This window comes from Mauremys reevesii, linkage group 15, assembly GCF_016161935.1.
Source record: "Mauremys reevesii isolate NIE-2019 linkage group 15, ASM1616193v1, whole genome shotgun sequence".
NCBI lineage: Eukaryota > Metazoa > Chordata > Testudines > Geoemydidae > Mauremys > Mauremys reevesii.
The window spans coordinates 20,846,063-20,873,510 of NC_052637.1; the positions used below are offsets into that span (position 1 = coordinate 20,846,063).

Sequence of the window (27,448 nt, forward strand, 5' to 3'; positions counted from 1 at the left end):
CAGACAGTCTGCTCCAGTGTGTACAGATTTGTGGTGATCCTGGCTGGTAGCTAACACTTGGGCCCCTCCGGTGCATAGGAAAATGGTACATCTGGAAATTGGCATATTCAGGGGCTCAGTGTAAAGATAGGTACAGCTCTAGTTGGAGCAGCCTTGCTCCTTCACTGATTCATGGCTGTTGGGAGTGCAGAAAAACAACGGTATCTAGTTCACGTCAAACCCCCAGCATGGCTCTCTCCCGCTGCTGTGCCTGCCATGCTGCTGCAAATGACAGAATGCAGCTGTGGGTGCCAATTTAGGAGCTGGTTTGTTGAATCTGAGCGAAGAGCTTCTCAATGGGAAGCCCATCTCTCAGCCTCTTTGTATCTCCCACACGTGCCTCTGGCTCCAGTTCACATACAAAGTGAATTTTCTCCACGGATTTTAGATGTCTTTGCAGTTGGAGTGTATAAACCGAGCAAACGTACAAATAAGCTAGCAGAGCAGGCAACTCTGCTGTAGAGCACAGCTCATCCTGCCAGGGATTCCGTGTTTGGGGGGTGTCAGCACAAAGCCTGTGTTTTCTTTGCTAGCTATGACAGATCCTTGGCAGCATAGCTAATTACGCCTAACTCCAGGCCCTGCTGAGTACATGCCTCCCCCATGGTGTCTATACTATGACAAGCAGCAACTCTGTACAGAATGATCCCTTGGACACTAGCAGCACAGAGTGGTTGTGCAGTGATCGTTTCAGGCTCAAACTTTCAATGCCATCGAATGGACGTGGGCTCCCAGTTCCCATCAGAATTAGGCGACTTTGGAAATCTTATTGTCAGTTTTTCTCTGTATCTGAATGGGTTGGATCTTTCAGATACAAGGAGAACCAGCATCACACTCTCCCACAGTGCTCTCACAAAACCAGGACCTTTTCTGAGCTTCAAACGAGCTGAGTTGAGCATTTTTTTTAGTTATGGTGCACCTCCCCCCTTACAATTTACAGTATTCTAACTCAAAGCATTCAAAAATGGTGAGTCAGAAGCCTAACATTCATAATTATTCATAATAATTAGTTAATAATCAAGTAAAAATAATTTTGAAATAATATTTTTGGATTCTTACTCTTTGCCATCTGCTTTCTGAGCTTTTGGTCACACTTGCTTCACATTCCCAAGATTTCTTCTATACTCAAAATGGCTACAAGCTAACCTTTAAAAAAAAAAAAAAAAAAGGGGGAGCTTATGTCTGGCTGGGGGCCTCAGCCCATAGAGGAGAGTGGGGACAGGAGGTACCAGAAATACAACTTTGATGAGGTACCACAGTGCCACTTCCAAATCAAAAACATTTTGGTTTTCAACCTAGGGACTGCCATTTCCCTATTTTTTTTTTCTATTTCTGATGAGGAATTGATATTAGCAAGATAAACAGAATTCAACACAGTTGATATAACACTGAAATAAAATTAGTGAGTTTCACTTGGCTCGCAGCCCCATTGATCTGCATTCTGAATTAAAAGTTGTTTTTGAAGCCCATCTCTAGATGAAGATACTTGGCTAATTTCATGAAGCTTTTTGTTGTCATTTGCGTACTGGATGAATCTGCAATAATTGTGCATTTTTAATGGCCTGAGAATTGGTTGAAATGCTGAAGGGACACGACTGATGCACATACAACAAACCAGTGGAGGCTGTGGTGCCACTAGGGGGTTTCAGTGCTTTACACTGGATGAGTCATAATATTTAAAATTCAGAGTGCTGCTTCAGGCTTCAAAGCTACTCCCTCAGATTGATAACTCGGAAGCCTGACTCCATTAGTGGCTAAGTAAAAAGAAAACCCATTCATTTTCATCTAACAACCTTGTTTTCCCTTTTCAGAACAATCTGACAGAACTGAAGTCATTTGGATCTCCGCCTTCTGCTGTCAGCAATGTCACTGCTGCTGTGATGGTGCTCATGGCTCCAGGTGGAAAGGTTCCCAAGGACAGGAGCTGGAAAGCAGCTAAGGTTTCCATGGCCAGAGTAGATGGTTTCCTGGACTCCTTAATTCACTTTGATAAGGAGAATATCCACGAGAACTGTCTCAAAGCTATTCAGCCATACTTACAGGATCCAAAATTTAACCCCGAGTTTGTGACCTCCAAGTCCTATGCAGCTGCTGGTCTCTGTTCTTGGGTCATAAATATTGTGAGGTTCTACCAGGTGTACTGTGATGTGGAGCCCAAGCGGCAGGCTCTGAACAAAGCCAACGCAGAACTGGCTGCTGCTCAAGAGAAGCTGGCTAATATCAAAGCCAAAATTGCTGTAAGTTTAAGACACATGACTCATGCATGCACTTCACTGGGAGTTGCCACTGCTTAGTGGGAAACCCTCAGCATCTGGAAGGGCTTCTTTATGGTACCATGTATTTTTGAAAGAGTGGATTCTAGGGGTGGGCAGATTGTGGTTCTTTATCTGGTCTTGCTAGACTTTTGGAGACTTCCCTGCTTTCTAGAGAAGTGCACTTAGCTCTATTTCAGATTTGCTTCTTCCTTAATAGAAAGGCTCGGTATTTACCTCTCATTATTCCCACCTAAACTGTTAGAAATATCATCAAGCATGAATTTGGGATGCCCTTTTATCACACACCACACCACATATGTTCTGTATGTACCATATATGTTACAGAAAACAAAAACGAGATAAAGTTTTAGAGAGCTTTTTAAAAAAATGTACTAGGACTGTTTGTCTTCTCTTGTCTCCAACACACCTTCTGCACACTTGTTAAATTTTGCAGGAAGTCAACTCCATTTTAGTAAGACTCAAAAGAACTGTCAAAGCAGGGATTCTATCTGGCATATCTTATACTGCTCCTCCATTGAAACTTTTGTCACTCATTAAAAATCCAGGAAAATCCCTGAGCAAAAAACTCTGTTAAGAGAGATGGTTAAAAATATGTTTCAATAGAGAGCAGCTCCCACCCACTGCTTCCTCAGAATTATCCTTCCATTCCAAAAATTCCATACACTTTAAAATTCCTTATAATTGAAAAGTCTGGAAGTGGGCCTAGAAGGTAAAGTATATGGCCAGTTCCCTGGCTACTATAACCCTGCATCACTCATCACCCCATCCAGTCTACACCATACAACACAAGTCTGCAAATTTCAAAAGAACATGTTCCCGGGCAATTATGGAATCCTATTTCTTGTTCAAAAGATGCATCTTCAATATGCTATAATACTACACCATAATTCATTACAATAAAGCTGTGTGTGCTAGTTGCTACATCCAATAGTTAATTGAGATAAAAATACAAACTTGCAAGGTGTGCCAACCCACAGTCCCTTGTAATGGAGACACCTCATAACACCAAACAGAAAAATTATTCTAGTTTAATTAATACAAATATTTTTGTTTAATCAAAACATCACACTGTTAGAAAACATAATACTCTGACATTACTTAATGCATCTAGGGGATTCATACCTTTGAAATCCTTGCTACCCATTCAATTCAAAGTATATACAATCTAGAGCCATCTCCGATAATTCCACTGCCTGCAGATCAAAACAAGGAGCACCCTTAAGACTGAATAGGTGCTACTAAGTGATGAAGGATTATATGGCAGTGGAGAACTGTTTGAATCCCTTCACTGTTGTTTTAATTACACTTTTTCATGTTTGAGCTTTTTTAAAGACGTAAGATTTTTGCAGAGAAAGTGCAGCTGTGTTGGGGTATTAGTAATACTCCATTGAAACATGCTTTCAACCTTAACTTTTTGAATTACTTTTCATTTGCATATGTACAATGCTGTGCTATTAAATATGTAGTATAGTAAAATATACGTATACAGTCATGTTGTTATGTGAATGTTGATATTTTACTAGACTTTCAGCTGGCATAAATTGGTGTAGCTCCATAGATTTAAGTAGAATTATGCCTGCTGAGAATCTGGCCTCCAAACTGTAACACAGGACTAACATTTTCAAGTGTAGCTGCTAGTGGTATGGTGCTTAAATCCATATTTTGGTCATGAATTAAAGGGACTTGATTTTCAAAAATACAGAGTACATGTAGCTCCCATGTGCTGCAGTGCTCAGAATTTCTGAAAAAAATATATGATGCATATTCACACACACGTGTGTGTGTGTGTGTATATATAATCTGTCATTATAAAACATTTAATAGTGTAGCATATATGTGTGTGTATTTATACAGAGATATACACATATAAATATGAAAATCTATATGGGGTGTGGGTGTGTGTATATATATATATATATATATATATATATATGTGTGTGTGTATGTATATATATGTATATTTAAATATTCTAACAATATTTTAGTTATATGACTTAATGCCAAGCTGGTTTGAAAGAGTCTGTATTTTATATTGGGCACTGGCAACTGAGAGCATAGTTACAGAGGCCACTACAATAATCCCTATTCCATGTTCAAGTTTATTTCTAGTGCATTGTTCAAACAGTGTTAAAGTGATTTAAAGGGATTTAGCCTTAAGATGTTTGTGCGGGTGCAGATAAAATCAATTATTAACTCTGGTTCTCTTATCTCAGAAGTGAAATGTTCCAAGAACTTTGGGAACCGTTAGAGTTTCTCTTACAGCAAAGTGTGACCAAATCTGTTCATGCAATGAGTCCTCCTCAGCTAGCAGCATGGCTGCAATGTGGCCCTGCAGACTTTGGTTCCCTCTGTTCTTTTTCCAAAATGTTGGCTCTCCTTGGATGTGGCCCAAGTATAGAAACAGCCCAGCTGGACCTGTGTGTATTGGCCCCATTCTCCAGTACCGCGGGGAGGGTTGGCACCCCACTCTGGAATGGAAAGTCCTCAGGCACTCACAGGAAGGACCTCCCTCAGTAGGAGAAGGGCAATTGTAGCAGCTCCTTGGTCACTCTCACTCCTGGCTGCCGGATCACAGAATCATAGAAGATTAGGGTTGGAAGAGACCTCAGGAGGTCATCTAGTCCAGATGGTTTATACTCCCTTGTGTCCGACTGACATCCAGCATTTAGAATGGTCCCTTGGGGCTGTGAACAACAGGCCTTCAGGAGCAGGCCAGCACTAGGATGCACACCTAAGAAAAATTCAAAGGTTGCTAAAAGCCAATTTTGCACTTCTTCCTCCTGAGCTGCAATAATCATTGCTTGGCCAGAGCTCCGGCCACCATCTTTAGTCAGCCTATGATCCCCTCCCTTAGTCCAAAATCATGTCAGAGCAGTGTCCAAGATAAACAGCCTTTGCACTGTTTGTCCATAGTCCTTTGCATATTATGTGGCCTATCATGTAAACAGAGTTCCCTAGCATGCTGCTTCTCCCATGCCCTCTAACGCTGTTTTACAAAGGCCTGAGCCAATGCCCCTGGAAGTCAATGGAAGGACCCCAACTTGACTTCAGTGGACATTGGGTTGGATCTAGGTTTGCCAACTCTGACTGAAGCTATTCTGGGAGGGTTTTTTTTACAACATGACATAATGTCATTTTCTTAAAATATCCTATTAAAATCTCCCAGATTCTTTTCAGTAGTCACTGGGAGATTGATGCCGACTTATTAGAAAGATTAGAGAGGCAGAAAACAAACTCTTGTGCTGCTTGCAACAGCTCTCTGTAAAAGGAACTGTTGCACAAAATTAACAATGCAGCATTTCTTCAAAGACCGAACCTGCTAAGAACTGATAAAACTATGTGTAATGGCACCACCTGGTGACTCCTGCCAAACAATATTTGCTATAAGCAATTAAGGAAGCTAAAAAATTATCACCCCTTCCAATGTAGTGGTTGTATTTATTTTTATTTTCTGAAATGGTATGGAAATATTGGTTAAGTATACATGGCCACTACCATATGCATCCGATTTTTCAAGAAAAAAAATCTATCCTGAGTTTTGTCTGATTGGTAGGCGGAGGAGAGATAGCATAAAGAATTCAGGATTTGGCTCTGTATTTATATACATAAATACATATGCAATTATAAATAATACACACAAATATTTACATGTATATATATTTTGTGTGTATACATGCATAGGTAATTATTGTATTAGCTCCAAAGTGTTAATGTTTTATGCAAGTTTACTATAGCTCTGTGGTAGAGCCCTTAAAACTGATTCTTTTCTCTCGTTTCTTTTACGGGGGAGGGAGAGCTCAGTGGTTTGAGCATTGGCCTGTTAAACCCAGGGTTGTGAGCTCAATCCTTGAGGGGGCTATTTAGGCATCTGGGGCAAAAATCTGTCTGGGGATTGGTCCTGCTTGGAGCAGGGAGTTGGACTAGATGACCTCCTGAGGTCCCTTCCAACCCTGATATTCTATGATTCTATGATTTCGGGAGACTCCAGGCCAATTCTGGAGGGTTGGCAACCCTAATTAGAGCCTAAGAGAGGTCTCCTGCTGGTGCTGAGGGTCTCCTACAAGTGGTCAGCACGTTGCAGGCCGTGCTCACAGTCTTGCAGGCTGAGACCCAGACATGAGCAGGGCTGGCTCTACAGTTTTCGCCATCCCAAGCAGCGCACCGAATTGCCGCCACAGACGGCGGGGGCAGTCCGTGTGCCCTTAGGGCGGCAGGCGCGTTTCTGCGGCGGCGGCAATTCGGTGGCAGCTTCTATGTTTAGCTGAAGCCGCTGCGGACAGCTAAACATAGAAGCTGCTGCCGAACTGTCGCCACCACGGAAACGCGCCTGCCGCGCTAAGGGCACATGGACTGCCCCCGCCGTCTGCGGCGGCAATTCAGCGCGCTGCTCGGGGGCAAAACAACAGGGACTGCTGATTGCAGATTGCCGCCCCAAGCACCAGCTTGGAATGCTGGTGCCTGGAGCCGGCCCTGGACATAAGTGCTCTGTGCAGGAATCCTGCCTTCTCTCATCGCACTGGCCATTCAGAATAGCAGTGAGAGAGGCTAGCTAGGGGGTCGCCACTGCAGAGACACACGCAGTGACAGCAATTTTTGTAGGAGTCTTATATGATGAAAAGGGTTTTGCTGAAGATGTTCTGATTTTTTCATTAACAGCACCTTAATGAAAACCTAGCAAAACTCACAGCCAAATTTGAGAGGGCTACTTCAGACAAACTGAAATGTCAGCAGGAAGCTGAAGCTACGGCATGCACCATCTCGCTTGCAAATCGACTGGTGAGTATCAACAGCTTGAACTTTAATCATAGGAATTGAAGTTGTCAGGTGCTATGGAGATGTATACCATGAGAACACAGTGCATTGCACCTTCTGACATTTCAGAATGCATGATATTTCCTGCATTGCTGCAAACTTTAGTCATGAAAACAATTATACAATGCTTCCAGTGCTAATGATGTGGCCATTCCCATAACTCTCTGTATACATCTGAGTATGTTCGATGCACATTTACATTTCCAATATACTGAACATATACAATGATAGAGGCACAGCCTCTTATCTCTGTTACTTAATTTTCTGAGAAGTTAGTGATAGATCAGAACCGCAGGACTAAAGACAAGACGCTAATAAGACAAGAGCTGTATTTGTTTCTCCATGTAATGATGTACTGAAAAGCTCATGAACATTTTTATATTTTTTCCAGTTCTAAAATTAATAAAAATTATTAATAAAGAGTAATAAGAGGAAGAAAGTGGCAAAGCATAAAGGTGCTGTGTGGCCCCCTGCTACAGTCATGTCTGAGCACCTGCAGTCTGGGTTTCGTTTATCTTCACAGCACCCCTGGGAGGCAGGGCAGTGCTGTTATCCCCATTGCACAGATGGGGAACTGAGGGAAAGAAAGAGTAAGTGGCCTGCCCAGGATCACACAGGAAGTATATGGCAAAGCAGAAACTTGAACCCTGGCTTCCTAAATCACTGCCCTAAGCACAGGACCACCCGGAGCACTCACTCACAAGGACCATGTTTCGCAGAGGGGAGAGGGAACTAAACGGGTGGTAAAGGGATGGCACAAATCACTTCCCTTCTTCCCCCATTCTGGAGCAAGGGGGAACCAGCTACATGCTCTCTCTTATGCAGGTTGCAGTGCACAGTGACAATCTAGTCCTAACAGTGCAACAGCTGCTATTATTAAGCTCTATTTTTAGGCCCTATAACTTTGGGTTAGAAAGCTCGTTTGTGCTGAAAATTGCCAGATTGACTCTGAAGGCAAAGGGGAATGTGGGTTCAACGTGGAAGAAAAATCATTACATTGTTCTTGAGTTACAAATCGTTTAAAAATTATCCTGATTTGAAACGTTGGCTTTTGTCTCATGCCTCTTTGTTCACCCTTGCTGAAAAGCAGCTGGTCACTACTGCTTCATATAGTTAAATTTCCTTTTCAACTCAGGTATGTGTTATTTGAAGAAGATACATTGTAATTCAGCAAAGCTGTTAATGATTTTGGATGTGGTGATTTGGGGGCCTGTTCCTGTTCCCCTGGAGGTCAATATACATTTTGTTGCTATTGACTTCTGTGGAAGCAGGACTGGGCACTATGGACCTGATCCAAAGCCCTTGGAAGTCACTGGAAAGACGCCTGTGGACATCATTGGGACTGAGCTCTATAGGTGTGGCTGCTTGACATGCAGGTGTTTCTGTAGGGGAGATCTGAAACAGATTGTTCTGTAGTTCAAATGACTGGAGGCCGGAGCTGCTAAACTGTGAGGACCCCAGTCCTGGCTGTGCCTCAGAGGTGGTGTTCACTCCAGGCTTCATTTCGCAGCAGCAGAGAGGAGACGGTTTAGGGGGCTAGCCTGAGATGCAGAAGACTTGCACTCAGTTCTCTGCTCCACCATACACCTGCCTGTGCGAGCCATTTAAACCCAGGTTTGTAAAGGTCTTCAGGCACCTACAGATGTAGATAGGCACCAAGTAGGGTTTTCAAAAGCTGCTGGTTGCCTAAATCCCATGGAAATCAATTGGTTTCAGGTACCTAGGTGCTTTGGAAAATGCTTGCATCTTTAGGTGCCTGCATATCTCTGTGCCATATTTGTCCAATGGGAATAGCAGCATTTCCCCCTCTCCTGGGGGTGTTGTGAGGGTAACTGCATTGAAGACTGTGAGGTGCTTGGATACTGTGGCAAGGGCCAGGGGGCAGATGAGCACCTGAAACAGACAGTCCCATTCTCAGGCTGATGCTGATTCCTTTCTTTCTGAAGAAAGAGAACATCTCACACTTCCAGAGTTCTAGGGTTAAATCTCACTGGCAGCTAGAAGGTTTTCTGAACATTTTGTTTAAATCTAGTAAGTATGTTTTGAAATGAAAAGACTTTAACAGAGCTCCTCTGGGAGCTTTTGCAACGTGACTGTTTCTTTGTGTCCCTCTGTGAGGATTGGGAGGTCTAGTTGTACAAGCTGTGAATTCTGCATGCAGTTATGGGATCTCGATGTATCTTTACCAAGCGGCAAACTCCATTTGGAAGGTGCAGCCTTTTTCTTTTCTGTTGTTCTTTCACCTCCATGTTGGATTGAAATTCCAACAGGGGTAGTGGCAGAGGCCTCACAACAGAGCTGTTAAACCTTGCTGCTCCCCTATTCACAAAGGATGCACCTAGACAAAAGGAGAACTGGTTTGTCAAAGGAGGGATGGGATCAGCTTGGCAACAAAGTGAGCTGGCAGGGGACTGTGATCACCTGAGGAGGCTGAGTGGGATGTCCCCTGACAAAGGGGGCTGGAAGGTATAAAAGGGAGGAGCTGCTCTTCTGAATGCCCTTTTTCTGTAGCTCAAGAGGAAGGAGAAGCAGCCCAGCATGTAGGAGTCTGATGAGGGAACCCTGCCTAAAACACAGATGGTCCCCAAGGCCTCCCCAGGGAGCTGAGAGCTAGTGAGGGGCACTGCAGTTAGGATGTTTGCTGTTTTCTAAATGCTCTGTGCTCTTTGAGTGCGTCTTGTGCTTTGAAGAGCAAGAATCTGTTGGCTGTCTGTGCAAAGCCTGGATGTGTTAAGCATTTACACCTACGTGGGGCCCCTGGAAGAGGTAACCCTGAAGGCTCACATCTCAGGGTGGAGTTCTGTGAGGGGATATTGAAGCTGTGGGGGTGTCTCAAGAGCCAGCACTGAGTCCAGAGGTGAAGCGGCTGGACAGTGGGTTCCAGCTCTGAGGAGTGGTGCTTGCCAGAGAGTCTGTACCTCAAAGGTGCCTAGGGACCCCACGTAGGATAGTGGTTTGACTCTGTTCAGGCCCCAGGGGCGTAAAGCGGCTGGGTTCCCTCACAGCAGTCTAGTGAGCAGCCAAGAGCTCGACCAGAGCTGTGACACCCTCCATCTCCCCACTGAAGTCATGTTACACTGTAGCATTTGAAACGTGGGCAGATTGTGACGGGGGCTCATGCAAGATTCAGTTTTTGAAGGCAGGAGTGATACAATTATTCACCGCCCACATACAAAACTAACACGTTATTCCTTTCAAGTATAAAGAATTGCACAGCCCTTCAACCCAAGCTTCACTGGAATCCAAAACTACGTACAGTTCTTTCCTCAATAAACTCAAAATGTGAACACAAGAAAAAAACCTTCCAGAAAAGAAACCTAAAAATCCTGGCTCCATCTCTGCCTTTACTTACACGTGTTGTACATTGACTTCAGCTGAGTAATCCTGATTTCTACCAATGTGATTGAGAACAGAATCTGGCCTCCTACACGTGCAATCAATTGCATATACTGATCAGCTTGAAGTGCAAGTCTACAATCATACATAACTGTAATCGGGAATAATGTTATACACCTTTCCTGTTAAACTGCGCAGAATTAGTCTCAAGAACCAACAATTATAAATGCTTTAACAAAATTATCTCTCTTGTTGAATATGTTAACTGGTAATATTTTCAGTTTAGCAAAATGACTTGAAAGGAAACATTTTGCTTCTGAAATCAAGGAAACACAAATAATACATTTTTAAAAAGCAATTAAGAAATAATCCTATCCTTGGGTCAGAGGTAAGGTGGTTGTTATGAAGTGTGCATCTCCTCAATACTTGATAGTAATGTGTTTGTTGCATAGGGTTTTTTTAAGTGATATGAAAGATAATAACATTGCTCTCTCTCATCAACTGTAATTGTAAATGAAGGTTTTGGGTTGGGATTTTACTAAGCTTAAAATAGTTAATCATTAGATTCATACAGCTCTGTGAAAACTTCATGTCTGTGAATGAGTTACTTTGGCTGTTGTGTTGTAAAGAGGGCATAGAAATAGTGCCTTCCTTGTCAAACTGGGAGCAGAGAAGAGGTGCGTCAGCAGTACTGGGAAGGGGCAATTCTAGTCTCACTATTTTTATTAGGAAATATTGGAGACAAAGGAATATTTCCAAAAAGACATGAGATCTCCTGCCATAGGGACATCCTACATTCCAGCGCCGCATGGAGACTTTGGCATCTTTAATTTCTCCTTCAGCTGACAGGATTGGCTCTGGAATCTCAGCTCCAAGGATCTGTGGTCGGGCCCGGGACACTTGGCATTATCTCAGATTCTGTATGGGCAGCAATCCTTTATGGTCCAGGTGCTCCCGCTCCTGCTGATCGTCGCTCCGCGGGTGGGACTGAGTAGTAGCACTGGTAACAATTCATTTAAAACATCAGAGAACCATAACTATCCATACTAGGAAAATTCGCTTTCAGAGTTCATGCATGCCAAGTAAGTGAAATAATTAAAACAAACAGTGAACAGAAGGTACTAGACACTTTCCCCATCATCCTTCTTTGGCGTTATTTAAACTAGCATAAATGTTGTACAGTTCCATCTTTTCACCAGTGGGTGTCACTAGTAATTTCTAAATCCATTTCAGTATTTTATTTATAAAGAGAAAAAAAGTTTATAGATGGTTAGGTTTCAAGGCGCTTGTCGAAGTCAATCATAGTGAAGCCAATTAAAACGTGTAAGAAGAGAACAGGAACAGTGAATTAGCATGTAGAATAGTCTTGTAATTAAGAGAGAGCTGGTAGAGTGCAGGGCTTTGTTTAGTGGCCATATGCAGGACATTTTTTGACTTCAGGCATTATATTTCTAACCAGGATTTTTTATCCTGCCAGTCATCATTGAGATTTACATGGCATTAGGACTAATACAATTGAGATGAAAATGGTCCCTGCCCCAGTACAGCATGTTGTTGTGTTGAGGAACACAGGTTGTCCTAGCCTCCCATGTTTGCCAAGAGAAATACAGCCCCACTTGGAAACTAGCTTTGCCTTGTCTGTAAAATAACAACACACAATGAAAGTGAGAAGGGGATGTAAATCTGGACTCTCAGCCTAGAAACCCAGAGGACTTAACTTTCCTGGGCATAAGGCTCTTCTGTCCTTTCCAGAATCCCTAAGAATTCCTCTGGACCATGTCTGTCCATCCTTCTGGCTGAAAGAGCTGAGCTCCAGCCCCGCCAGAGCCTGTCAAAGCCATGTCCTCAGGAAGGGCTGGAAATAGGAAATTTAACCCCCCTGTGAAGCCACTAGATTGTGGCCTCCCATCCCTTTAAAAGAAAGTTAGCTCCCACTACTCTCTTCCCTGTGACCTGCATGCCCTTTTGGCTGCACCAAGACACTGCCTCCTTGGCTTGATAAAGATTGCCCTCCTATGACTTCCTTTATGCACTGATACAAGCAAGTTACGTGTTACTCTCCAGACATGGCTAGTTACCACCCTTCTCCTTGTACCTGCTAGTTTGAACAAAACATCCTTAGCCATTATCCTGCCATGCCATCCTTGACTTAGAAGGGGTCAGTGTGTCCCGGTACCATCTCTTAAGAATGTGTTTACATAGTTACTTGAGAACTCTGGGTGTTCTTGCACATCCTCTCTGGTCAGGAATGTGCTTAGTTGGTTAGCCAATACCTAATGTGTTGTTGTTATGCCAAGGCCAGGCCTGCTTTGGTTCACGCCATTAGTTATGCCTCGGGCTCCAGCAAGGCCTACATCCTAGGGAGTGAGAGGAGGAGAGAGAAACTGACTGAGGAGCTGTCTCAATTGTCAGACACCTGCCAGCCGGAGCTGTACATAAATGTGAGGCCCCAGGAATCCAGCACCCCCTCCCAAGCAGCCAGGAAGGTGGAGTGTGCTGGGTGACGTCCCTGGACTCTACTGAGAAGGACAGCATCTTCCATGTTGGTGTCTGGCCAGGGGACAGAGTCTTCCATCTCTTGGCGCTGGGCACATTTTCCAGCCCTGACAGTCACATATTTGGCTAAGAGATCAGAGTATTTAGAGAAGCATGTACTGCCCCTGTGCTTTGATAGGGAGAAAGAGGATTATCCATTAATATTGTTCTTTAGATTACCTCAGGGGATATATACAGACACATCACCTGCCCCACAGAATGTGCATCCTGGAATGGATGGGAGGATGTGGCAAGGAACAAAACTGTTCCTTTTGCTGTACACAGTGTGCTGCTGCAATGTCTCTTGGTGCAGTAAGGAAAGATTTGAAAACAGATACCTCGGTAATCCTCAGAAGTCACATAACATCAGATATGGGGCTAAGAACGCCCCCAACCACTCCTGAGAGCCCTTCCCACTCTTCACACCTCTCTGGAAAAGCCAGAACAGACAGAGAGGCCTTGTAGCTTGCCCAGAAGGGCAGCAAGGTCAGGCAGCTTCAGACCAATGTGAGACGCAGTTCCAGTGGAGATCCCCTTGCAACCAGATTGCAGAGGTATGGGTGGCACCAGGAGGAGGTGATCTGTCACACAGAGTCATATGTTTCATGACTTGTTACCATGCTCAGAACTCAGACCTTAAAGGGCTCTTGGTCACAAGGAAGACCCACAATGGGAAATCCATTGGAAAGCAGCACTCTGGGGCTCACCATTCAGCTCCATGCATGAAATCCCTCTGAGCAACTGCAGGCTGCAGCAGCTGTCTTCACATCAAGCCATTCAAACTACCCCTGCAGTTTTCAGTCTTTGAGGAGCTGCAGGAGGATGAGAACAAGGGAGCTGAGTGATCCAAGGGCACTGGGAGCCACCAGCGTAGATAAAGAAGCCCGTGATCTTGGTTGGCCTCTTGTAGTGGAGATGCCGTAGCCTTGGCCAGCTGTGATTCAGATATGAAACAATGACTGACTTGCTGCTGCCTCCTGGTGCCAGAAGGGTGTGACCCAAGGGCAAAGGACAACCACCAGGATTCTCCACTTGCCGTCGAGCATGTGGGAACCACTGGCAGGAGCAAAAGGAGATGGACAGAATCCAGGATAATTTGGGACCTGAGGAAGGGCTGACAGCAGGGTCAGTGCAAATGACAATAGGGAAAGGCCTTCCCATGATGATTTAAGTTGGAAGGGTGTCCAAACTATGGCCCGCGGGCCAACTGCGGCCCGCGGGTCAGTTTTTATTGGCCCGCAGCAAATTCGTTTGAGCTCCCGCCGGCATGCCTGCGGGAGCTCAACCGGAGCCCGGGACGAGTGGACCTGCCGCAGGCATGACTGCGAGGCGCTCGTCCGCGGCTGGGCTGGACCTCCCGCAGGCATGACTGCGGCAGGTCAAGCGGAGCCGCGGGACCACGGCACCCGCCGCAGTCACTCGTCCCGGGCTCCGGTCGACCTGCCGCAGGCATGCCTGCGGGAGCTCAACCGGAGCCGCGGGAAGACGGGACCCGCCGCAGTCATGCCTGCGGCAGGTCCGCTCGCCCCGGGCTCCGGTACACCTCTTGTGTGTGGCCCGGGCCTTTGCTTATTTTTCTGTATTTGGCCCTCACCAAATAAACTTTGGACACCCCTGGTTTAGATCCTTAAAGCTCAGTTAGAGTCCTATTAGCCTTGGCTATATTACAGAATGGAGCTGGTGCAGACCGTGGCTCTTAACAACAGTTGCAGCTGAAGTGGTGCTGAGCACAGTTTATCTGAGGGTGCCGACAAGGACAGACAGTGCTGGTGCCAGTTCTACCAGTGCTATCAGCAGCTGCTGGCTGGAAGAGTTCAGTTTTACAGTGCAGACAAGGTCCTAAACTCACACCCACTTCTCAGCAGGTAATTCAAACTTCCTTCCCCATCACCTCCGAGCAGGGGTGCTGGAAAAAATTGTATAGTGGGGGTGCTAAGAGCCGTTGAACCAAACTGTAAACTCTGTATATACTGGAAACCATTTCAAGTGCCCCCCACCCCCACCCCTCATTCCAACACCTAGGCCTCTGAATGTGGCACAGTGAATCTAACCCAGTAATGCAAACATCTAGGTCTTGGTCTTGCCCCCAGTTACTCACATGTGGCTTCAGTGGGACTTCCACCCATGTGATTGAGAGCAGAACTAAGCCCACAGCAGATAGCAGAACCCTGCTAGGGTGACCAGCCAGCAAGTGTGAAAAATCAGGACAGGGTGTGGGGGGTAAGAGGAGCCCATATTTAAAAAAAAAAAGCCCCAAATGTTGGGACTGTCCTTAATTGGGATATCTGGTCACCCTAAGTCCTGCACAAACGGTTTTGAGGACTTATAAAGAATACATCCTGCTGTTCTGGATTGAAAGACAAACCTGTGGATGAACAGAATGCTGTTACTTTTAGTATATCCGAATTTTAGTAAAGAAACTCACAGAATTAATTCAAATTGGCTTGGATGGAAGTACTGTTCCATGGATCTCCAATTGGCTGAAGGACCAAGAACTGTAGTGTGCTTAGTTGGAAAGATGTCTGCCAGGGGCATGATAAGGATCCATGTTAGGTCTGGCTTTATTTAAAACCTTATTAGTGACCTGAAGACTGAGAAAGCAGCATATGAATGACATTTTCATGAGCTCCTTAGTTGGAGAGACTTTGCAAATACCAAGTAAGGGAGAAAAATCACACAAAGGGCCTTGGAGGCTTTTGAAAAATGGACAGATAACAGATTCAGTCTAGAAAAGTGAAAGGGAATATATGTAGGGGAAAATCATCCCAAATAGAGGCAGGCCATTCAGTGAGCAAAAGCAACACAAAGCACCACTGCTGAGGATGACCTGGGATTTAGATATAGGGTTTCAGAGCACCATTGCAGCAGGGAAAGGGAATGTGATTTGGGGCTGCAACCTCCGGTATTGCCAACTCTAGGCATTCAGAAATCACAAGCTTGGCTTAAAATCATGGGATTTTTTACAAGTAATATATTTGGGCTCTTTTTCTGTACCTTTTGCTTCTTGAATCTGGGGGGCACATTCAGTTCAGGTTTTCAAGCTTTTCTCCATGACCGGGAGGTTGAAAACCTTTAACAAAAAAATAAAAAAATGTTAATTTCTCGGAAGCCGAGAGTCTCTTGTAATCATACAAGGAGCTGAAGCTTTAAGAAAAGCACCAAATTTCATGAGTCTTGTAATAAAGCCACAGGAGTTGGCAACACTGCTGACTGATGGAGACATCCTGCTCATGCTAGTCCCTTTCTGCGCGACTGGTAAGATCACAGCTCGAGTGCATTTACATTCCTCAGCAATCTAACACCAGCAACATGTGCAGAGATTTGCTTTAGTGGACTAGTGATGGGTTTAAAGTTAAGTGTTTGCAGGACTGAGGCCTTGGCAAAGAGCAAGATGAAGACCAAGTGGTTTATGAAGATTAGAAATTAGATGCAATTAAAATAATCCTGAGTATATCTTGGCCAAATGAGGCATGAATTGGGGTAATTATAACTGTCTGAAATAACTGAAGGATCTAAATCTCAAAGAGGGAGAGGAATTACTGAGTGTGGTCCAAAGGGGTGTAACTAGGAGTGAATGGATGAAACTGTGGAAATTAACATTTTTGACAGTGTACTCAGTAAAACTTCTTTAGAGAGAGAGGAATATTCTTGCCAACAAAGTGGCGGATCCTTTTCTTGGGTCATGTACAGCTAGACTGGCAAATGGTCTAGGGATGTACTGTAGGGGGTGGTCTTTCAGTGGATGGGGAGGAATGGGCAAAATGCCTAACAAATCTTTCCATCTTTGTTTTTAAAAACATATCAAATATTATTTGAAGTCAAAGAGTGACAAGACTTGTTAAAGTGCTTGTGCATAGAAAAAATGCTCAAGGAGTCCATCTAATGGTTAATTTTATGTTGGAATTTTAGGTTGGGGGACTTGCCTCTGAAAACGTGAGATGGGCAGAGGCTGTAAAAGACTTCAAAGAGCAGGAGAGCACGTTGTGTGGAGATGTCTTACTAATCACAGCCTTCGTCTCCTACCTGGGTTACTTTACGAAGAAATACAGACAAGACCTGATGGATGGAGTCTGGAGGCCATACTTGCGCCAACTAAAAGTAAGCACTGACTACTTAGGATAACCATTGTCCCTGTCTCTTACAGGAGCATAATGTCTGACACCCAAGGAATCGCTGACGAACAGTGGCTTCCATTGAGAGTTTGCCACAGGCCTGAGTAAGAGGAAACACATAGTTGTACTGCTCTACATGCACACAAGTAACCAGATGGTGATTCTGGAGCTCACCGTCCGGTCCCTGGTCCCACCTTGCTCTGGGCAGGGGCAGTAATCTGTCCTCTTTCTCAATGGGGTTGCTACCCCTCCTCCCTCCTAGCAATTTAGTTATAAAAGTGACTGGTTTTCAGAGGTGCAGCGCATCTGCAGCATGCACTGAGCCACTGGGAGCTGAGGCTGCTCTGGAGGTGGCCTCAGTATTAGCCCTATAGAATTTTGGCCATGAGTAAGAGAGATGCTCCCAAAGGGAAAAGAGACTGGAGGGAAGAACATAGCAAGAGACTGGGCCCCATGAGGGTGGGGCAGATCCAGAGGTCTAGCCCTATTCTAGGCTGGCAGGTAGGCATGAGAGCTCCATATTCTTGTGCAGGGAGTTGATGCTGGCTTCATGAATACTTTGCTGCATGTTTCTATGTGTATCTCACGGGAAATACGGACGAGCCCTTTGCTTTGTCTGGATTTGGGGCTGCCCTGATGTGTCAGAAGTCCTGCCTTCACTTCATGGTTCAGGTGGACTGGCTTGCCAGCGTGTGTTGCCCACGTCACCCCATCAGTGACCTGATGCAGGCAGGAGCAAGTCAGACATAATTGGTGGCTTTGTCACAAAGTGTTTTCAGTGAAGCCACTCGTGCAGTGCTGAATCGGAACCAGAGTGTTCAGCAACTTGCAGGGTTGAGCCTTTGTGCAGCAGTAACTTAGTGAACATTACAAGCAGAAGTGAAATGCTTAGAGGCTTTTTAATATAGGAAAAACTGAGTGGTGTGATCCCCATACTTGGAAGTTTGAGAAAGCAACAGGTGCCAAGTGATGATGGCAAAAAATCATGATATGTCCCTTCTTCTTCAAGAGATGATCCCTCTTCCACATGCACATCATGGCCTGGGGATGGAAAATCTGAAAGTAGTGTCTGTTGGTCTGTGCATGCTCGCCTGACTCTCCTCGTGCCTCTGACAGGGGGGATAGAGGGCAGGGTGGGGGACCAACCATCTCTCCAGTTCCTTCTCACCACCATGTGATCCGGGACGGAACTAGCTTCAGCTTCATCCTACGAGATAAGATTTACATTTAGCTTTGTAAATGTTTTAACAGCTTGTACATTTTTTTAATTTAGTGTTTTATAGATCTCTTAGTGTTTAGATTTAATCTCTTTGGGGGGGACACCTCCCTTCCCCACATACCCGTTTGGGTACTGGACTATGCCCAGGACTCTGGGTTTTAAACTCTGAGTTTCCTGCCAGTGATCCTTCTCGGTCAGCGATAACCACCAGTACTGCCTGGACTCCCTTGGGCAAGCCCACATCACAGCGAGGTGCAGTATCTACCGATCATTCTCCAGCCATACCCTGGAAGGGTGGGAACTTGGTCATAAGACCAGCCACACTGGGTCAGACCAAAGGTCCATCAAGCCCAGTATCCTGTCCTGTGATGGTGGCCAATGGCAGGTGCCCCAAAGGGAATGAACAGACAGGATACCATCAAGTGATCCATGCCCTGTCACTCAATCCCAGCTTCTGGCAAATAGAGGCTAGGGACACCATTTCTGCCCATCCTGGCTAATAGCCATTGATGGACCTATCCTCCATGAATCTATCTAGCTCCCTTTTGAACCCCATTATAGTATTGGTCTTCACAACACCCTCTGGCAAGGAGTTCCAGAGGTTGACAGTGTGTCGTGTGAAAAAATATTTTTGTGTTTGTTTTAAACCTGCTACCTATTCATTTCATTTGGTGGCCCCTTGTTCTTGTATTATGAGAAGGAGTAAATAACACTTCCTTATTTACTTTCTCTATATCACTCATGATTTTATAGACCTCTATCAGATCTCCCCTTAGTTGCCTCTTTTCCAAGCTGAAAAGTTCCAGTCTTATTAATCTCTCTTCATACAGAAGCCGTTCTATACCCCTAATCATTTTTGTTGCCCTTTTCTGAACCTTTTCCAATTCCAAGATATCTTTTTTAAGATGGGGCGACCACATCTGCATGCAGTATTCAAGGTGTGGGCGTACCATGGATTTATATAGAGGCAATATGATATTTTCTGTCTTCTTATATATCCCTTTCTTGATGATTCCCAACATTATGTTCGCCTTTTTGACTGCCGCTGCACATTGAGTGGATGATTTCAGAGAACTATCCACAATGACTCCAAGATCTCTTTCTTGAGTGGTAACAGCTAATTTAGACCCCATCATTGTATATGTATAGTTAGAATTATGTTTTCCAATTTGCATTACTTTGCATTTATCAACATTAAATTTAATTTGCCATTTTGTTGACCAGTCACCCAGTTTTGTGAGATCCTTTTGTAGCTCTTCACAGTCTGCCTCAGACTTAACTATCTTGAGTAGTTTTGTATCATCTGCAAATTTTGCCACCTCACTGTTTACCCCTTATTCCAGATCGTTTGTGAGTATGTTAAATAGAACTGGGCCCACTACAGATCTCTGGGGGACACCACTATTTACTTCTCTCCATTCTGAAAACTGACTATTTATTCCTAACCTTTGTTTCCTATCTTTTAACCAGTTACCAGTCCATGAGAGAACCTTCCCTCTTATCCCATGACTGCTTATTTTGCTTAAGAACATTTGATGAGGGACCTTGTCAAAGGCTTTCTGAAAATCTAAATACACTATATCCACTGGAGACACCTTGTGGAGAAGGCTATGAGGCCTCAAACAGATCCAGGCTATGGAGTACCCTCTGTATATTGAACTGATTCATCAAGGATGCTCCTTCTGGAGCGAAGTCTGACTCTGGTGTGGCAGGGTCTATCCCCACAGAACCCCTGGCGGGGTCTTGTCAGGAATCCAGGAAGCACTCTCATAAGTATGAGACTGTCTTCCTCTAAATCCACTTCCAAAAGTTGGATTTAGTGCTGAACAAGCCCATCAGCTTGGCCCAGGAGGAGTTAGTATGTCCCAAGTCTAGATAAATTCATGGAGGATAGGTCCATAAATGGCTATTAGCCAGGATGGGCAAGGATGGTGTCCCTAGCCTCTGTTTGCCAGAAGCTGGGAGTGGGCAGCAGGGGATGGATCACTTGATGATTACCTGTTCTGTTCATTCCCTCTTGGGCACCTGGGATTGGCCACTGTTGGAAGACAGGATATTGGGCTAGATGGACCTTTGGTCTGACCCAGTATGGTTCTTATGTTCTTGCATCCCAAAGGCATGAAATGAAAGCCCATAAGCACTGGGATACATTGGTATGCTATTACAATCCATTGAGACTGTCATCCTCATCATCTCCAAAACAGCACTGATGAAGACTGATCATCATCAGCTTTGTCTATCCACGTGATCATCTTCCTCAGCAGTTACACAATCTCCTCTGGCTCCAGGAGCTCAGACAAGTAGACTCCCTCTCAGATCATAGAGATCTGAATCCATTACTGTGCCACAAGACATTTTCACTCTCCCAGATCTGGAATCCCCTCCTCCATCGAGTCCTTCTGCCTCCAAAGAGGAAATAACATCACTGAAGGAGTTTGTCACCCGTCCCATATACAGAATACAACTCTGATCCAGAAGCAGCGATAATATTGCCACTGGAACTGGAATAGGCCTTCTCTTCATCGGGAGATTCCAAGCCACCCAATGAACCCTTTTCCCCCATTCTACGTATCCTCCGCTACCCAAAGGACCTGCACCAATTTGGGACCAATCTTTGCCTCATCTTACTAGGAGATGGAGTACCTCATGCCATGGGGGCCTCCGTACTCCCTATTGACCCCTACTACTGGCCATATTTGGGGCGTTGGGACCAGTACCATCCTGCAGAATTGGGCCAATTTGCCAGGGAGTCACTCCTTGCCGCCCCTCTGAGAGGACACTCAGATCTGCCCCTGGATCCTACAGAGGAAGAGGAGCATTATGCACCAGATCCAGCTATTAGCCAGGATGGGCAAGGATGGTGTCCCTAGCCTCTGTTTGCCAGAAGCTGGGAGTGGGCATCAGGGGATGTATCACTTGATGATTATCAGTTCTGTTCATTCCCTCTGGGGCACCTGGGATTGGCCACTGTCGGAAGACAGGATACTGGCATAGATGGATCTTTGGTCTGACTCAGTATGGCCGTTCTTATGTAATGGCTAAATACGACTTCCTAAACTATGCCAGGTTTTCAGAATTTACTGACAGCCTTCCTCACCTGGACAGAGCTCTTTTCCAAGCTCTGATAGATTAAGGCAAACTGGTAGCCAATTCTATTTGCCAATCCACAGTAAATGCAATTGATACCTCCTGTAGATCTATTGCTACTGCCATTGTTATGTTCAGGGAGTCATAGCTCCATGCATCAGAGTTCCCTAGGGAGGTCCATTATATCATCAAGGATCTCCCCTTTAGTGAACCACAGCTCTTCAACCAAAAAGCAGACAAGTCCCTCCATACCCTGAAGGACTCTAGGGCTACCATCTGCTCCCCAGGGAGATATATGCCTCCCCCAAAGAGGAAGATTTTCCACCAGAGGCCCTCTGAACCACCACACAAGAGGCAGAAGGTTCACAAGAGCTGCTTCCTCACACCCTCGACAATAGGCTCTGTCTCAATCTCTGCTCCTGACTTGACATTATTTTTTATGGGAGCTTGAGAGCTGAGAACCACTAAGCTCAACACCTCCCAACCCCCACACACAATTGGGGGTCATATAGCACACTTTTTCAACATCTGGAGTGCAATAGCAACAGACAGACAGATGCTGAACTTCATCCACTCTGGCTATATGATAGAATTTGCATGCCCACCTCCTCCAAAACCCCGCTCCGGGGATTGCTCTCACAAGAGTATTCTCAAACAAGACGTGGGCTCCCTATTAGAATGAGGAGCACTAGAACATGGGAGTGGGTTTTACTTGACTTTCTTCCTGGTACTCAAAAAGAAGCATGGATAGAGACCTCTGCCTGCACCATCTCAACTACTTCATTCAGAAACTCAAGTGTTGCATGGTCACGTTGCCATCTATAATTCCATCTTTAGAAAAGGGCATGTGGTTTACAGCCCTAGATCTGAAGGACACCTACTTTATGTAGACATTCATCCCGCTCACAGATGATTCCTCAGATTCATAGTGGGCTCCGGCCATTTTCAATACAGAGTTCTCCCTTTCAGCATAGCAACCACCCCTGGAATCTTTACCAAGCTATTCTTGGTAGTAGTAGCTCACGTCAGATGTTGCAGTCTCTTTGTCTTCCCCTACCTCGACGACTGGCTCCTTGTCACCAAGTCCTGCCAGGAAGCCTATGTTTCAACTTCTGTAATGCTGCACCTCTTCTCCTCACTAGGAGTCAGCATAAACAACAAAAAATCTACTCTTACAATCTCTGGACTTAATTGGGGACACCTTCAATTCTATCACCACAAGAGCAAACTTGCCCAAGGACAGGTTCCAGACTATGAGTAATAATATAACTCAGATCACAGACAACCGCTGAGTACCAGTCAAGACATGTCAGTCTCACATAGGTCATATGGCCTCATGCACTTACATCACCCTGTTTCTACAGCTCCACCTTTGACTGCAGCCATGTTTGAAGGCAATGGTATACTTTCCAAACTGCCATCCCATGATCACAATGGTAACAGTTCCAGCCAAGGCAGTGTCTTCCCTCCTATGGTGCACAAATCCTCATCAGGCATGCATGGGCGTATTCTTTCTCCTTTCCTCATCAGACAGGACCATATTACCATTCCCAGGGTGACCCTCTACTTCTTCCTTGGTTGAACTAGTTCAAACTATGCCTTCTGTTCTCTACTTCTCCTGCCATGAGTTATGCGCAAAATCCAGCAAGACAGGCACAGGTCATCCTGATGGCCCCCTACTGGCCCAGACATTTTTGATTTCCCAACCTCCTGTGCATGTCATCTTGACTACCAATCATCCTCCCAATGTTGCCTGAGCTCCTGACCCTGTGGAATGACAAGATCAAGCCCCTTGATCTGTATCAACTACACTGCAGGGCTTGGTATTTGGATGGGCATCATCCTTAGAACATTCATGCTCCACAGCCATGTGACATCCTTTCTAATAGTAGAAAGATGTTACTTAAATAGAGGCACTTTCTTCTTGGGCACATCAAAGGAACATTCTCCCAGAAACCGCAGATACTCCTCTCATCTAGGAAAAAAGCAGAATGTACCATCCATCGTCTCAGGGCTACTTGGTCTTCACACATCCAACTACGAGATACTGGAAAGGCCTAATCACAACCTTCCTGCCTATTCAGAAGTGTGCTCTCCAGGGGAACCTGAACTTTGTTCTCAACACTCACAAGACCGACCTTTGAACCTTTAGCTTCTTGTTCCATGTTTCTCCTTTTCATGAAGGTGGCTTTCCTCATAGCCATCACCTCAGCTGGAAGGGCTGGCAAGCTTGGAGCAATGATGATGAATCCTCCTTATAGTATATTCCGGAAGGATTTGGTTTCTTTGCATCTACACTCCAAATTCACCCCAAAGTAGTTTCAGAATTTGACCTTAACCAATCGATTCACTTACCTGTGTTCTTTCCAAAACTGCACACTTTCATGGAGGAACAAAGACTCCATTCCCTCAATGTTCAGCAGGCCTTGGCCTTTTCCCTGCAAAGAGCAAAGCCAATTAGGAAGTCCCGGAGACTATTCATCTCTATGGCAGAAAGAATCAGGGGGTGCACCATCTCCACCCAGAGAATCTACTAATGAATCTCTGGCTGCATTCTGTTCTGCTACCAGCTATTGAACCTTCCCCCCAGCCAGGGCCACACAGGGTGGGGGAGGCAAGTAGGGGACCTTTTTAATTTTTACTCACCCGGCGGCGGTCTGGGTCTTCAGCGGCACTTTGGCATCAGGTCCTTCAGTGCTGCCGAAGACGCGGAGCGAGTGAAGGACCCACCGCCGCCGAAGACTCGGAGCGCCACCCGGTGAGTACAAGCCCCGCAGCTGGTGGTGCCTTTTTATGCCCACTCCCCCGCTTTTCCCCAGGCCCTCTGAATCCTCTGGGCAGCCCTTGTCCCAGCCACCAGGGGGTTAAGAACTCATTCGACAAGATAACAAGCAATAACTTTGGCATCACTTCAGGAAGTAAGTATCCTTGGTATCTGTAAAGTGGCCACATGGGGCTTGGTTCATACATTAGCAAGACATTATGCCCTGGTGCAGGACTCCTCTGATGATGCCTCTTTTGGGACAGTGGTCCTCTGCTAAGCTCTACCATCTGCATCCTCGCACCCTCCTCCTGCTTAAGTACTGCTTGTCAGACACCCACAGTGGAATACAATAGGGACCGTCACTTGAAGAAAAAGAGGAAGTTACTAACCTGTAAGTGGAGGTTCTTTGAAATGTGTGGTCCATATCTGTATTCCACTATCCACCTTCCTTCCCCTCCGCTTCAGATCTTTTCTGGTTCACGGTAGAGAAGGAACTGGAGAGTCCATCCTGCCCTTTATCCTCTTAGGCCTGGTCTACACTAAGGGCGGGGGTCGAACTAGGGTACGCAAGTTCAGCTACGGGAATAGCATAGCTGAACTCGAAGTACCCTAGTTCGAACTACTTACCCGTCCAGACGCCGCGGGATCGAAGTCCGCGGCTCCAAGGTCGACTCCGCCACCGCCGTTTGCAGTGGTGGAGTTCCGGAGTCGACCGGAGCGCGCGGGGAGTTCAAACTATCGTGTCTAGATTAGACGCGATAGTTCGAACTCTGAGAAGTCGAACTCACCGCGTCGACCTGCGCGGTAAATGTAGACCTACCCTTAGTCAGAGGCACAACGTAAGCCAGGGTGCATGCGCGTACCAATGGATGCTACTTTCAAATTCTCCGGCTCTGGGTGCATGGTGCACATATGTAAACGCACAGTGGAATACAGAAAGGGACCACTCATCTTGAAAAATCTCCAGTTACAGGTAAGTAACTCCCTCTTTCTGTAACACTGAACAAGGAACTCTGTTAGAATAAGAAAGCCAGTATTATCCCTAAAGCCATCCTGTCTCTCTGCTTTACTGCAGAACTTCTCCTAGAATTTCCCTCCTGCTGCCTGACTTCCTGCTAGAGATGTAAAGAGACAAACCATAGAGCTTCACTAAAAGTGATGGCACCTCCATTTCCCATAGCTGGTAATGCTTGCTTATCAGTTGTCACGTCCAGGTTTCCTAGGTAAACAAAGGGGCTTCCCTGTCGCAGAAGCGTTTCTAGAACTGCTAATGTCATTTTGCAACACAACAGCAGGCCTATGAGGATGTTAATTATACTCTTCAAAACTGTTGTTTCAAGGAGTTTGTACATGGAAATTTGTGATCTGAACCTGCTCTGCTTAGCTGTGATGACTTGGTGTGCTTAGCGTGCTGCAGGCATTATTCTTTGTTTTTTTCTATATAACAGGGATGAGTGAGGCTTTTAATGCTAGAACAAAACCATCCTGTAAAACTGTAGGCCACCAACAAATAATGCTTAAGCTAAATTGCTAGATTTGGCTCTGCTTGCCCATTCTTGGAATATGTAGCAGCTTCTTCCACAAGTTTTTAACAATGTGCCGGGGGACATACCTCCTTTGCTTTCAGGTTCCAGTCCCTGTAACTCCATCGTTAGACCCCCTGACAATGCTGACGGATGATGCTGATATAGCAGCCTGGCAGAACGAAGGCCTTCCAGCTGATCGGATGTCCACGGAAAATGCCACAATCCTCACAAACTGTGAACGCTGGCCCCTTATGGTTGATCCCCAACTCCAGGGTATCAAATGGATCAAAACCAAGTATGGCGAAGATCTCAGAGTGATCAGAATCGGGCAGAAGGGGTAAATGCAAGCCACCGTACAGAATCATGTATTTTAATTGCTAGCTACAGTGTCAAACTTGAGGTACTGTGTGTGTTTATCTTCAGTGTAAGGACTACTGGAGCAAACTAGAGTGGCTGGGAAAGCTCCCAAACTTGTTTGTGTACTAACCTGTTTTTTTCATTACCAAGATGATTTCTGTTTAAACATAAGTGGGGTTGTTCAATGTTTGGCCTAGCTGCAATAGAAACTGCCTTAAAACGGAAAAGGAGAAGAAAAAAGATGTATGTGGGCCCACTTGGATACCAGTTTTCTGCACTTGGGATGGTAACTCTCCACCCTGTGGCCTTAGTGAATTACAGGCTCCCGTTGTGTTAGCATGTGCCTTATATTCTGCCCCAGCTGACTCCATTCCACAGTGGGGCAAAGGCAGAACAGATCTCACTTCTACAGGTCCTAGAAAGGAGGACAGCCAAAGCAAATAGAATAGAGTTGCCATATTCATCAGGGGGTTAAGGAAACTGCCAGTCCCACTCCCTCTGCCATTTAACGGGGCCTTGCAAAGAATTCAGGGTTAAAGACAAAGGAGGAGTAGGGACAAGGTGTATATGGAAAGAACTCCCATCTACTGTTTCTGCTGCTCATTGGCTGGGCAAGGGGCTTGTCAAATGGGCCAGACTGACCACTCAGTGCTGAAACATTGGTTTCAAAGGGGATCAAGGTGATTGGCTGGTTGGAATTCCAGTCCTGGAAACAGGTCAATCAGATGGGGGTTTGAAAGGGTTGTAAGAGCCCCTGGAGGGTGCTCCTGGCTGCTCATCATGAGTTTTAATTGTTTAAAGCAGTAAAATGTGAAGTGATGAAAGTGAAGGTGGCATCTCGACATCTAGGTGGGAACAGAAAAAATCCCATAAGGTCCACTCTGTCTGCCATCACTGCCTGCCCTGTGGTGCAGTCCCTCCTTTCCCCATCTCCAGCTGCATGCCAGGGTGTCAGTTATGCACAGAAGGACACTTTATTTGGAGGTGCAATGAGAAGAATCAAATACCTCCATTCACCCCCACCTTTGGCTGGCTGGCACAGGATGCTGGGGAAGCATAAGGTAACATCATGCCATTCCAAAACAGAATGATCCTGTGCAGGTGTCTAAGAGGGCATTAAGAAGGGCTGGTTGAGAGGGAGGCTATGTATACACCGTACTGTACAGAGGACTTGTATCACTATATTCCCATTGGCCTGGTGTTAATTCTTGGAGGTAGTGATTACCAGCAAATCCCAGACCTCCCGAGTTCAGCTTCATAATACATACTCTTCTCTGTGTGTAGCCAGTGAGGCCTTTGTTCTCATCTTAAGGGAGCTATTTCTGAGTAGGAATGGTTTGTTTCTCTTAGCTGTCAGTAAGGGCCCTATGTGCAGGCAGCGTCAG

General features: G+C 45.4%; 1 protein-coding gene and 1 long non-coding RNA gene across 11 annotated transcripts in view; one reads left to right on the top strand and one right to left on the bottom strand.

Annotated features, from left to right (window-relative positions):
* The window catches only part of DNAH9 (dynein axonemal heavy chain 9), a 370,057-nt gene that overhangs the window by 206,443 nt on the left and 136,166 nt on the right, over positions 1-27,448 (top strand). For all 10 annotated transcript variants that reach the window (XM_039501323.1, XM_039501326.1, XM_039501324.1 and 7 more), the window contains 4 exons: positions 1,851-2,276; positions 6,972-7,091; positions 16,908-17,096; positions 25,808-26,043. In XM_039501323.1, the coding sequence (XP_039357257.1) occupies positions 1,851-2,276; positions 6,972-7,091; positions 16,908-17,096; positions 25,808-26,043 (971 nt within the window). The remainder of the gene's footprint in view (positions 1-1,850; positions 2,277-6,971; positions 7,092-16,907; positions 17,097-25,807; positions 26,044-27,448) is intronic.
* LOC120383339 lies at positions 17,991-22,820 on the bottom strand. Its single transcript, XR_005588418.1, has 2 exons — positions 22,763-22,820; positions 17,991-18,317 (listed from the first exon to the last, which is right to left on the bottom strand). It is a non-coding gene; the product is annotated as an uncharacterized LOC120383339 (long non-coding RNA).